Raw genomic sequence first — 13,902 nt, 5'->3', positions numbered from 1 at the left:
TCTGTAGCTTCGTCTGTACGGAAGAGTTTTTTTACAGCAAGTGTACACTTGCTACAGCATGGCCAGTAACGGGAACCAAACGCTCTCTAACATCACCAGGCAGTGTTTGTTGCTTGAGAGCTCTGACCTCACCATTTGATCCTGAAACTCAAGGTCAACGACACAATTTTGTGGTGAACGCATAACGTGCCTTAGTGCTCGGCAAGGTCCTGTCCTGCCCTCTGACGTCACCTGACCTTTAGCGCGGCCGCTGTACCAGCCGCAGGCCATCCCAGCCATGAGCGAACAGCGGGTGCTTAAACTGACTCGAATCCACTCCATCACGGGTGGATGAATCCGAACACCGGCGCTCTAACCGACTGAGCTACCGTAACGGACAACGCTCACAGTGGTCTGGGCACGAGCGAGCGCTATGTGACGTCACCGCGGGTAGCTCCATGGTAAACGTGGCTTCATTCTAATAATGACTTTCAAAATCGTGTTGAAATATTCAAGCCTCGGGATACTCAACACCGGCGGTACGTTTCATCCGAGGTAGGCTTCTTCCCCATTCGTACGGCTTCCTCCTCCTCCTCCGCTCGATTATGTCCCAAGATTCAAGCACCGGACTGGAAAACTTCAAAAGACAATCCGTTTTCAGCAGGTTTTTCGTTTTAGCATGTCGTAAAAGCAGTCAAGTAGCTTTGCGGCATGCATTGAACGAAGCAGGGCGCCCTTCCGCGTCAGATGCGCGCCAATGTTGGCAAAAATGAAAGGTTAAGGTGGGTCAACGTTAAGCCAGGTCCACATCAGTGAAGCTCAGTGGACGTCAGCCCAATGAATGTTTGCTCCTCCGGGTCACACGGAGGAGATAGCGCATTGCTGTCTGTTGAGGAATGCTAGGCCATGCCTGCTTTCGCTGGTGACGTCATAACTACGTGACGTCACACGCGTCGAAATACTGTTTTAACGAGGAAATGTTAAACTAATCGCCTGATATCAATACCACATGGCGAGCCTACCTGTAACTGTTCCGAAATATCGTCTGATCCAGTACATGCTAACCGAAGCTCATCATCTGATGTCATCACGTCACGACCAACCAACCTGAAACCGCTCGTAATGTACTTTGAAAACTCGGAGGTAACCCAATGAGGCGGTCGCGCGTGTCGAGCGAAGACGGAGAACACGTGTGCGCTTCCTAAATCAAGCATTTACATGCTGGGTACCGTCCGCCTCCTGACATTTCGTGCACGGGATAGACGCCAATGGCGTGCTCCAAACGACCCGTAGACGCTTGAAGTGCCGCCCGCCGTTCGCTCCCCCTCAGCATCGTCGGGCACGGAGGGAGGGGTGGGGGGGGGGGGAGCTCTCCAGACGGCGGGCAGGGCAGACTCGCGAAGCTCTGAGGGACAGGAGGAGAGGGTTACGACAACACTTGATGGTAGCGGGCAGCGCGTGCTTGTCGGGAATGGATGGGAGTGGCCGGTGAAGATATATACGGCGGCTGGTGGTATTTATGCCCCACTGCCGTCTTTCGTCTGGATCATGGTCACCTACGCTGTTAGTACAAGCGCACTTAAACTTTCATAGACGTCTGTACCGGTTGGTGAAACTGGCCAGAAATGAGTGCTGATGTTACATCATTCATCTTGCGATTAGGCTCGGTAGCCTGGGGTAAGAATATCTTGAGTGTTTCTCGGCATTATCTCTGCACATAAATCAACTCGGTGCATTCATGAATTAACATTTTATCAGATAGTCGATACCCGAGAGCACTGGAGGAGAGGCCGGCGGTTCCGTTGCCAATTTCCTTGCTTAAAGTGGTGTCTGAGACGTGCCCACGGACGGGTCATAAATGGCCATGCGGTCACATTACGGATTTGGAACAAAGAACGAACCCCCTCCGAGCCGGATGCCGCTACAATGGAGCTCAGACACCTGAATGGGGTGCTCGCCTTTTGGTGTCACTCAGTCCTTCTTGGAATATGAAATGGTGGGCGATAGCTTCGTGCGGCCACCATTGGCATACGGCGTCACCGCATGCCTGCATTGGGCTCGATTAGTGCTGCTGTCAGGCTGTCCCGCTGATTGGTACTAAAAGCTAGGCGACTCATGATTTCTGCACTTGTTGTAATGTCTAGACATTCTGTGAAACAAAATAGCAACCAATCATATGCATATTATTAGTATTGGCCACGTGCGCCTATCTGGCTGTTCCATTTCGAGCACCGTCGCGTCTGTGCCGAACTTGGAGTCACTGAATGGAGAAATTTGAACTCAATGCGCATGCGCACGACTCGGTGCGCAGCGACCAATTTCGTGGGATGCGTTTGACGGACAGCGGATGGCGCAAACTGCAAGTTACGTTTGTAGGTTGTTGGTTTTTGCATAGGTGCGTGAAAGAGCGGCCAGCGCTACAAGGAGGACCAGCCGTTTTAACCGTGGCAACATCTTGGGTAGGCAAGACTAGGAGCAACAAAAAAACTGTCATGATGCGCTAGAAAACTGAACATGAAACCGCCATTCTAAACTAAGATATGCGTGTTACGCGTCACGCGCACCTACCTGAGCGGCCAGGATTGATTTGCAGAACCTTGATAGTCTCTCACGTTGCGTGCCATGTCTTCGTAGCCAGAGCAGGTGACTGAGTCCAGCTTAAGACCTAGCGCGTAAACCCAGCCTCAAAACGGCAACCAATGCGCCGCACGCGCTCCGTGCGACCGGCGCAACTTAACGTTGCCACTGACGCGCCTGGAACCATCAGACAAGCCGGAATGTCGGCATTCCGAAATAAAGTGCGGAATGCAACACGCTGTCGTCTCGGCTGTCGATCGGGTCGGTGTTGAATGTCCATCATCGTGTGTTGCGGTTCATTTCCCATTCTTTCCACTGTTGTGCTTAACATTGTTTACCATATTTTGCCCATAAATCAACGTTCGCTACAGGGAAACGATGTTGCATTTTCGCGACGTCGGACTGCCACCGAACGATCTCTTAGTCGTCGCGGGCCAAGCAAAACATTTTTAAGCAAAGTGGTGGTGTGTACACGCGCTGGGTGTTGACCGGCGATCAGCAGTAGCTCATTCAGCTTTCGTCTATTCATTCCTACGAAGAAATAGGTACGTCGTAGTGGCCAAGGGCGGGCCCAAGAGGCCAGCGGGGATAAGCCCCCTGGGGAACAAAGGTGGGCAAAAATGATTATTTTTAGCTTAAAAGAAGTTTTATCGAAGACGATTCATTTCAATGTCACCCTATTTATTACATATTATATATTATCTACATTATATATGATCTACACATATTATCTACATATATTATTTTATGTTATCTACAAACATTATCTCACCCTATTTATTTCAATTTCACCCCGCACTACGATTGACCTCCGAGACCCCCTCGCAGATCTCGAAAACTAAGCAAGTTAGCGTCACGGAGAATGTAACGTCAAAACTCACTCGTTGAAAATACACCATGGTGGTTTGACTGAAAAATGGGCAAAAATTATAGCTTGGAATGCTAAATCAGATCATAATGTTCAAATCAGCACTTTGTGAAAATATCCTATTATCTCAGGTGCTAAGGATGCTGCAACTGTGCAGCGGACGGCGCTGATTAAGTTAAGAAAATGTCATGAAATGCGTAGTAGTGGTCACTGAGACATGTGGCTTATGGTATGCCATGTCCGGTGAAGGGATGGAGGCTATTATTTTATTGGCCCGTTCTACTGTATCAAAAGCTAGATGAGCCACGTCAATGAAAAAAAACAGTGTAAGAAAAGCCCTCCAAAGCTGTAATGCATAGGCCATCATGGTTTCAATTCGACATCATTCAAAAAATCAAAACCGGTCACAGAGGTCAAAGTTTTCCTAGCTTAGCCTGGGAAGAAATGACCTTTTTAAAACACCAGGAAAAAAGTAATCCGTAAAATAAAAATAATGTAGATAAGAGAAACAGTATAGAAAACAAGTCCTTGGAGTGAATGTCCTACGATAAACAAGCGATATTTGTCACTGTTAGCAAAATGTCGCCGACATGAACTCGAGGAAGAGGCTCAGAGATCATAAACGGCTGAGATGTGCTTCAATCTTTCACAACATGCATGAAATGGTGTCAACTCAGCGACTGAAAACTGCAAAAAACGCATTCAAAACTGCTCGGAACTTATCCTGGAAAAAAAAACAAAAGGGCTCAATGATGTCCACGTAGGTCGCGAGTTAAAAGACCCCTAGTGGTCAAAGAAAAACAAAACCTGATGGGGTTTGAATATAAGACAACCCTTTGGCTTTCCCCTTCCACCAAACCCACGTTGCCCCCCCCCCCCCCTCTCTGCAGGTAGCGCCCAGTATCCGCCCTCGGCAATTGTGATCAAATCCGGTGTTTGGGCCCCTTGCTTGGATAAATGAAAGAGAAGCTGCAGGTAGCGAGTTAAGAAAAATTACGAAGGGAACTGCGGGAGTGCTCCAAAACAAACAAAAAAGATAACTTATTGTTGAGCGAATATTGCTTTTATGCACACATTCCCAGCATTTTCATGCGGTGTGTTTTGTGACCGATGTGGACTGTGTTAGTGATTTTTATGATCGTTCCATAGCTGCGAAGCAGTGCAACAGCGTTTATAGAAACGGCGGCGAATATACGGAAATGCAGCGCTGATATGGGGGGCTTGATCGGTCTCCCCGAAATTTCTGGAATAGGTAACGCAATTTAAACGGCAATAGGTAGCCAAAAGAGTGGCTTTGCAAAATTATTATGACTTAATTTTCGCATCGAAGGTATAGCGTATGCCAATAGTAGTTTTACACATGAGATAGCATGTCCCGGCCCTCTCGTCTCACAACGGTTTGTGCCTCGCGGGCTTTGCTACAGGGCCACATGGTACGGAATTTGCGTACATTGTACACATATACTTCATTGGGATATGTTAGACGCCATATCATCAGTTTATCGTGTACATTTTAACCAAAATAACCTGGTGCTCTTTAACATCGCGCCTCCAGCACAGGGAGATGATTATGGCAAAGGCGACAATCCCTGATTCATGCTCGTTAACTCTGTAGATGAACCACCCCATATTGCCACGTAGGAGGATTGAATTGTTGACGGGGCTTGAGTGAAACTCGTGCGTCTCTGTCTTTAACGAATAACAACACTCCCCTTGCGACTCCAGCCGGTAGTCGCGGCTACCAAATGTCACATCGGCCTGGGAATCGTGCGGTTAGTGCCGAATGCAGGTTCAGATACTGCAGGCATAAATCTTTCCACAATGAACAGGTTCTTTCTTCCATCCTTATGCTTCCAGCTCGCCGTATATCGAAGGAAGCGTGCCAGCACTTGTAGTCATTATCTCTTGGACACAAAGCCACGTCTCTTGCACCTGCTTTGTCGGTGTGCCTGTTGTCAGTGTAACCTATAGCCTTTCCTTATCTCACGCACGGATATCCAATGTCGACCTGACTAATAAACACTGATGAATGTCTTCCGGCCTTATCAAAACAGACTGTCCATATCTGAACCACATAAGCCTGGGTAATAACATGCAGTAGGTGGCTTTATTGGCCGGGTGCTCCCAGTGGTCGCGCCGCAAATAGTACGTACCGCCAGATAACTCTGCTGCGCACGCATGCGCCGAACGGGGCTGTTCTGCGCAGCAGGTGAGGCCTGTGATCATGCGCAAAACGAGTCGTGCGTTCAATCCTGAGCATGGGACATCTGTTTCCTAGCCGTCATCTGCAGATGGCATGAGCTGTTACAGCGCGTATGTTGCGATATGTTGCAACCAGTGATAATTCACGCCTTATCAAATGATTCCAAAAAGCACAGAAATGCAATAAAACTTCCCGGGAATAGCGCAGAGTCTGCTGCAGGCATGACGGGTGAATGTTGTACAGCAAGATGTTTACGTGTATGCTGGCATGTAATGCTTACTTGAGAGCTTGCTAAGTTACGATAGCCGCACTTTCGTTACATCCCTTGTTTTTCAAGTAGGTGTGCAAGGCGTGTTGGAGAAAATACGGACGAAAATACGCGTGACTCACCATCATCACATATCTGTTTGTCGGGGTTTGGGGGAGGGGGGCGGGGGGGGCGGGCGAATCGACCTTGCATGGGTCGGAAAACCGACAATACAAGTACGATTATGCCACTATGAGCACGCGTATTGGGCGCAGAGATGACGAGAAGAGAGAGAGAGGATGAGAGTAGAGAGAGAGAGAGAGAGAGATGTAGTAGGGAGAGGGAGAGAGCAGAGAGAAGAGGGAGAGGGAGAGAGAGAGAGAAGAGAGAGATGAGAGACGAGAGAGAGAAGAGAGAGAGAGAGAGAGAGAGAGAGAGGAGAGAGACGAGAGAGAGAGAGAGAGAGAGAGAGAGAGAGAGAGAGAGAGAGAGAGAGAGAGAGAGGAGAGAGAGAGAGAGAGAGAGAGAGAGAGAGAGAGAGAAAGGGAGAGGGCTTATGTAAAGTCGCAAAAATGCGTATAATCCCAATATTCACTCCTTTGCCGCTTGGTGTAGTCACCAAGACTCCCATGAACAATAGTGTTTAGAACTATATCTGTTGGATATGTCGTAATACGGAAAAAAGAAAAGAGGAGGGCGGTGTAAGATGTACAGGTACATATATATATATATATATATATATATATATATATATATATATATATATATGTCTATATGCATCTATGTATCTATCTATCTATCTATCTATCTATCTATCTATCTATCTATCTATCTATCTATCTATCTATCTGTCTGTCTATTTGTCTATCTATCTATCTATCTATCTATCTATCTATCTATCTGTCTGTCTATCTGTCTATCTATCTATCTATCTATCTATATTTATATCTATATCTATATAGGTATGTATATATGTCGATATATACAAAGTGCATATATATAAAACAGCCAAAGCTATCGTTTTTGGTCCTGCCGATTCTCCCGCTGAGGTTAACAAAGCACTTCAGCTGTGCAGAGTGCAAAGTGCACTGCCGGCTGCACTTTCAATAGCCGAGGAGCCGTTCGCCTTTGCTGATTTCAGGACGGCAGAAGGGCTGCAATGACCTCAACCGTCAAACGGTACTTGGCCGTGTCTTACCAGTTCTAAACAGCTTTTAAGAATGTCTGAGTGAAGACATGCCACGCCGGTCCACTGGCGTGACGTCACGTAATGTCACATGACGATAGAAACGAGGCAGAGGCTCAGAGATGTGGCTCATTTGCAAAACTCATTTCATTTAAGGGATCAGACAACTGGGTTTATTGCGAGGTTCTTACTGTGCGCGGTATATATGGGGTTATTGCGAGTCACGGATGTACTCATAGCGCCTGAAAACCATTCTGGCCCTGAAAGGTGTATAAGAATGGCTGTGAAGGTAAAACAGGAAACAGTGGCTTGCCATGTCGTCATAAAAATAGCGAAGGAAGCGACGGTATATTGATAGAGCGACGTGGGAGTATATTTCCAAGCAAATGCATTATTCTTGTTAACAAGCAAATGAATGCCTCAGACAAAAATGATTATGACGGTGAGGAGGCAAATTTTTGGAAATTGTCTTGCGTCGGTCAAAACGTCTCTGCAAGGTCAGTTTTTTCGCCACGCAACATGAGACAAAGTGTAACTGTTTTGATTGACAGAGGCTTGCGTTTGGTTAGAAGAGAGATGTGCCTGGCTCCAGCATCATCTTGTGCACCAACACCTTCCACACAATGTCCCGCTGTTGATATCAGGGCAGACGAGCCACCGAGGGCATTGCTACCTGCGGACGGTGCTTCTGCCGCCGGCATGCAGCGGTGCGCACAGTGGGACTCACTTGTGGGGCTGGCGGAGAGGGTCAGCATGTCCATGTGCACGCTCATGCTGGTCAGTTGGTACTTCTTCATGAAGCTGAAGGGCGGACGGGCGCGCTGTACACTCGCCACTGTCGACTTGATGGTGCGGAAGTACTCGCGCCGCCGCCACGAGGAGAACGGCAACACGATGCCCACGTTGACCTCTTGCTTGGTGTAGTCGTACTCCAGCGAGCCGGCACCGGTCAACATGGCGGCCACCATAAGCATCTGCAGCGCCGCCATGTCTGCCGGGGAATGATCAAGTTTGTCATGCGAGGTCGCCTTTAAGTTGAAATTATGCACGCTCTCCCTCTCTCGCGCTTTTTCGCCCTCTCGCTCCCCCACTCTCTTGCTCTCTGGTTCTGTCTTTCCACTTTGGCGCAATGAGCATCTGGCGTCTGTCACATGGGACGTGAGAAAAAAATGCGTCCGTTTTTCTGCAGTCAATAATACTGTTATACTTCTGCGGGGTATCATACAATAAAAAGTCCGCAATAATATCTAGATGATAGCGCAAATAAATGCATTAATATCTCATGGTTTACTGCAGTTCCTTTCCAGACACCTGCTAGCAAAACATTTCCCAAATAAGAGTAGAGTGAAACTGGAAGGTACAACAGGCGGTGACATGAACCAGCACATGACCTCAACCTCCTGACAACAAACATGACAATAGTTTACGCATGATATAAACTGCCGCACTGAAGCGCATTAAGGCGAAAACGTTTCAGTAGACTGAATCGCCAATGTTTGGTGACGTCGAAGCTCTGTTGGTTGTCATTGACCATGCTAGAGCCGTGAGGGTAAGGGGAGGGGTAGTCGGTGGGGGCAGCACTGCAGCCATTACGGGTCGCTATCACTACCGAGTCTTGCTACGCTTGCTACGCGTGGAGATTCGGCTTCGGGGAAGTAATGGCAATGGGGCGGAAACGGCGGACCCTTTATGAGCTTGATAATGTTCAAATTGGGACATGTCGGTGTGGCCACATCCACCCAGTTTTTCTTCCTAGGCAACCGTCCCCCCCCCCCCCTCCCCCCTCAATCGGCGCGGCGCAATGTCCACAGCATCTGACATATAAGAATGACCACCTATATAACATCAATATCGACAAGTTGGAGCGCTCACGTAGCCGGCGACGCTCGTCGGCGACGGCTGTCGCGCTCGTGCCGTCGACGAAGTCGTCGTCACCGCCGCCTGACGTGCGCCCTCTGTACTACATGCAGTCCTCAGCGGGTCGTTGGTATGACATCAATAGGCTCTAAGTCCTAGTCACCAAAAGGTCTTAGGTCCAAGCGCTCTGCAAGAGCTCGGGCGGATCTACCAGCCGCGGGTCGACCGTGAGGTCGACCCGCGGCTGGATGGTCGCAGTATGCTTCCAGTGAGGCGGATTTAGGATGAATGTGAGAATTTAGGGAGAATTTGGAAAGAAGCGGGCTTTGTTGGGAGAATTTAGAATGAAGCGGGGAGTGAGCCAACAGGACGAATGGCTTATGGAAGGAAACACTAATGTATCGGTACGAGTATCTCATAATAAGCGTTAAGGTCGATGACTGCAAGGGCCAAAGGCAGACTGCAAACATTTTTGTTCTAACCCAACGGCCCCAAACACACGCATATCCGACCCCGAATGTCAGAAGCTGAAAAATAAGAGGTTCCAATTTTCAACTAGATCATAACCGATGCGCAGGTTCCATTCCCGGGTCACGCTCCTGCCCTCCTCACGAAATCCCACGGGATGTGAGCGTCCGGTCCCAAATCATCCCCGCCACGCGACAGGTGAGTGAAGTTCGCCCTCCTGTCCACAGGTGGCAGCAGAGTCGCCAGGCCGAGTGCTGTGTCAACAGCCCGTGTCATTACAGGCCCGACTGCGGCGACAGAGCACACACAGGATGGGTCTGCGGGTGGCGTTCATGACAGCGTCGGCACCGCACCAATCTCGTGAAAGTGCTCTCTCTGCGGGTCAGGGGTCCATGGGCGGCTCTTTGATGTCAATACAGAAATAGACCAGGGCAGATTTCAAGTCAGGTACTCGGAAAGAACGTCGGGCTCGGTCAGATCCACGGCCACGTGTCAGATCCACGGCCACGTGTCAGATCCACGGCCACGTGTCTTAATCCATTTCACCCACGATGCTAGGTGCACCCACCCACGCTGTGCACGATGCACACATATCACTTGAGTTATCTCGTATCCATTTATCTTCATGTTCACCTCAGACTTCGCGCTCATCTCTTCCGCGCAACAGCCGAGTCGGTGCGCGGCGGCTGGCACGGGTTGCGCTGCAGCGACACCTTACACATCTGCCAAGCGCCAGCCGCTGCCAAAGAGCACTCTCGGCCGGCTGAAGACGACACGTAACTCAGCCGCACCTGCGGCGCATGTGGGGCAGAGTGTCCGTGCGACTCTGGGACGACCCGCGCTCGTGCTTTCGCTCATCCTGGTCAGGCTGGTAAACCTCTGTTCCTGCAGGCCATGTTGAGTTGTCGATAAACGCTTCAGCTCTATTTCTGGACGCAGATTGTCCGTTTTCATTTCAGGGATTCCGTCAAGTGGAAAGTCGTCTTTCCAAAATATATTCCCGGAACGAAAGCAAGGAGCGTGCCATTGCGCTCAGCGAAATGCCCAACGTGCATTCGAGAATAACACATTATCGGGGAGCTTTCCCATTAAAAAACAAGTTTGGTGATTGGATGTAATATACAGAATAACGCATATTACCTCCGCCTCTGACGTTCATCCATACTCTCCAGAGACTGCTAAATGTATCCAGGCCATCCGGTTACTCGCATATTTTTCCAGACGACATGCATCACTTCTTTGGTGAGACGCCCGGTGAAGTTTCTTTGTTAGCCACCACTTCCAATAATCGGTAATATGGCTCAAGTTCTCCCTCTTCAAAAGATTCCCGCAGGCGCTCTCCGTGCGATAACCATGCACTCCTGTGATGCGGCGTCCGCCGGGGAGTGATATGTGATTTTTACGTAGTGATTATGCAGCTGTTATCGTCAGATTTCTTTGTGACTGCATCAGACTGCATCATCATCATCATCATCATCATCATCATCATCGTCATCGTCAGACTGCATCGTCCTGGGAGCCCTTGCATATTTTGACCTGACCCTCGGATACTGACGGGGTTGTACACAGAATTCCTTAATTGGGTGAGGGGCAAAACTCAAAGATTTGCATTGGTAACCGAGTCCACGTTCTTATTTTGGTGTGGCGACCTGGTGTTTTGACCATTAATGTTAACTCACCTACGCGCATGCCATAAATTTGGTAAGACAATTGGGGAGAGGGCATATGCCCTCGAGAGCTACCATACGCGCCCGCCCCTGGATACAGAGAGGAATTGTGAGCAGTTTCTTTTCCGTCATGCTTTTCATCCTTCCATGTTCCCTTTCCCGACTATTTGAGAAGCGTGTTCTGCACTGCTCACATTCTCACTCTCCTGCTTCGCATCTCACCCAGACTCATTCTTTCCGATCTTATTCCTCGCTATGTGGCTACTGACCATGCAGTGCGGAACACTCCTTCCTTGGAGTTTTCTTTCACATGTTTTTCTGGTCTGTCCTGCCCTTCAAGCAAGCACGATACCTTCCGATCGCCGAAAGCTTTGCAATGGCCAGCCTCGTCCCGCTGTCATAGTGTTATTCCACACCGTAGATGTCGGTGGGAAGTAGTCAGCTCAAAAGGTTGTTTGGAAAAGTACTTTCTGACCTTATTGCGCATTGTACATAATCTAAGGTCATTGTTCATCGATCCTCATCTGGTGTGTACGTGACCTAAGATCACTGCTCATCGATAGGTCCTTGCCTATTCATCTAAAATCATCGCTCATTGATCTAAGATTACTGCCCTTGATCTAAGATCCTTCCTCATTGATCTAAAGTCATCTCTCATTGATCCTGATAATCGCACACTGATCCTGATCACTGTATACGATGCACCACTTAAAGAAAACTTAAACAACCCTGCCCCGTATATTGTTTGCACTACAAAGATTTCCGCATAACATAACCGTTCGTTTTCCGTTTGTCTCGTGCACGCCTGCTGCTAACGTGCTTGTCGCTATCGGACCGTGCCGGGAGGGGAGGGGCAAGGGGGAGGGCGGTCGGCTGCGAGGGAAGGCTGGATGGGCGTGATCACTCACCTGTAGCATTTGCCGGCGGGGGGGGGGGGGGGGCGGCCGCCGCAGACCGCTCCGCGGCCACCTGTGCACCGACCGTTACAATGGGCCAGCTCATGCCTGCGGCCGAGGATGGGGCAGCCGGCCTGGGCGCGAGCCGTGCAGGCTTGTTCGCCCGTCCCCCTTGCCCCCTCCCTCCCAGCAGCAGCTGGTCTGTCGTTTCCGTGACGTGCCGGATATTTGACGCAGGCTAGGTGTCCGCCGGAATGGGGTGTCCTGCGATCTTTGCCCGCGTGCTGCTCCAACTGTATTTGACTTGGCTTTGGAACCTTTGACTTTTGACTTTTCTTTGAAAGCGCCCGCAACCCTGAGGTCTGTTCGCTCCAGACTAATTTGTTCCGTCATCTCCCGCGGGCCGCTGTCTGAAATGACAGAGCAGCCCCTCGAGGATTCTGGGATGATTTTACGTAACCGCGGTGCCCCAGGCTCCTCCCGGGATGAGGGCGGAACACTGGATGAACCACAACAAGTTACAGTGCTCTAAAATTATACACATCACCCCATTAACACAGCAACGGCTTGTGGTGTCACGTGGGTTTGGCAGCTTGTGAGACAGACGCACACATAAATGTTAGTCGAATATGCGTCGGTAAAATATCCGACGGTCATCTAAAGCGCTGAAGCTAGGGAAATCATACACCACAGCTGATCATGGGTAGGCCTCGAATAGTATTGGATGGTGCTGTTTAAAATTTGGACTGAGTGCAGTTTAGTGCACTGCTGAGCGTTGAAATAGCAATTGGAAGTGCTATGAGCCGTGTATGGTCAAAAGCGTATAAGTAAAGAAGACTTATTCCCAAGCTTGTGAAGTGGATTTGTTGCATAGCTACACACACTTCGTGGTCGTTATTTGGTCAACACCCACTGACGAAGTGACGATAAGGAAATATATTTATACATAAATGTATGTTATGATTCAGCTTTTTCGCACGGTTTCACATTGTTACCAGCGTAAAATAACTAACAATTTTTTAGTGTTAAAAATTCAATACAGAAATTCGTGCAGTCATGGGGAATCAAAACACGGCCGTTTAGAAAGCACTCAAATTTTACCGTAAAAAATATATCTTCAAATAAATATGATGCACTGAGACACCAGCATTGCTTCTGCTACTTATTTTGCCGGTGAAAAAAATACTGGATTGTGAGGAGAGGTGTCATTTAGACGTGCATAACGCAAAAGGTAGCCTTGCCTCAGTATGGCTGCAGACCGCACGGTAGCTAACATCACGCTGTCCCGGCCACTATACCTGAGTTCCTGAGCAAGACACCGCCACCCTCCCCCGGGTCCCTGGAGCAACGGTACTCCTGCTGTCGCCTGGGTTTGTCCCCGGGCACCGTCACCCTCACCTGGGTTCTTTCCGGGCACCGTCACGCTCATTTGGGTCTTTCGGCGGGCACCGTCACGCTCACCTGGGTCCTTCAGAGGGCACCGTCACCCTCACCTGGGTCCTTCAGCGGGTACCGTCACCCTCACCTGGGTCCTTCAGAGAGCACCGTCACCTTCACCTGGGTCCTTCAGTAGGCACCGTCACCCTCACCTGGGTCCTTCAGAGGGCACCGTCACGCTCCCCGGGTCCGGCTACGGGAGCCGCCGGTGCCGTCGGTGGCGACGGAGCCAACTGACGTCCAGCGTCTCGCCTCGTCGGTACCGACGCAGCGACGGTGCGCTCTCCGCCGGCGTCGACGACACGTGCGTCGGTGGCGTGCCGCACGCAACAGTCGGCGGCATCGCCCTCTGTGCTGTGGGCCAATGATCGGCACCAGGCGCGCGCTGCTGGCGGGGAAAAACTCGAAGAGAAATTCTCGGTGTCTGCTTGGCCTTATTGCCGTTGGCTTAAAGCTTCTTAGCGATTGCAGCAACCAGAGCGTGAAATTGCTTTCGGCGATCAGTGATTGCTAACTG

At 49.8% G+C, this 13,902-nt stretch overlaps 1 protein-coding gene across 3 annotated transcripts in view; it reads right to left on the bottom strand.

Moving 5' to 3' along the window:
• Positions 1–13,603, bottom strand: part of Nmdar2 (glutamate ionotropic receptor NMDA type subunit 2) — a 131,735-nt gene extending 118,132 nt beyond the window's left edge. For 2 of the 3 annotated variants that reach the window (XM_037218163.1, XM_037218166.1), the window contains exons 1-2: positions 13,538–13,603; positions 7,788–8,051 (exon numbers count right to left, since the gene is read on the bottom strand). In XM_037218163.1, the coding sequence (XP_037074058.1) occupies positions 7,788–8,049 (262 nt within the window). In that variant the 5' untranslated portion in view covers positions 8,050–8,051; positions 13,538–13,603. Of the gene's footprint in view, positions 1–7,787; positions 8,052–13,537 lie in introns of those variants that run through there. The other variant, XM_037218165.1, reaches the window with a different exon arrangement.
• Positions 13,604–13,902: the final 299 nt, after the last annotated feature.

Source organism: Pollicipes pollicipes, unplaced genomic scaffold, assembly GCF_011947565.3.
Source record: "Pollicipes pollicipes isolate AB1234 unplaced genomic scaffold, Ppol_2.1 Scaffold_4219;HRSCAF=4965_pilon_pilon_pilon, whole genome shotgun sequence".
NCBI lineage: Eukaryota > Metazoa > Arthropoda > Thecostraca > Pollicipedomorpha > Pollicipedidae > Pollicipes > Pollicipes pollicipes.
The sequence above is the reverse complement of the archived record's forward strand: the minus strand, read 5'-3'. Positions and strand labels throughout refer to the sequence as shown.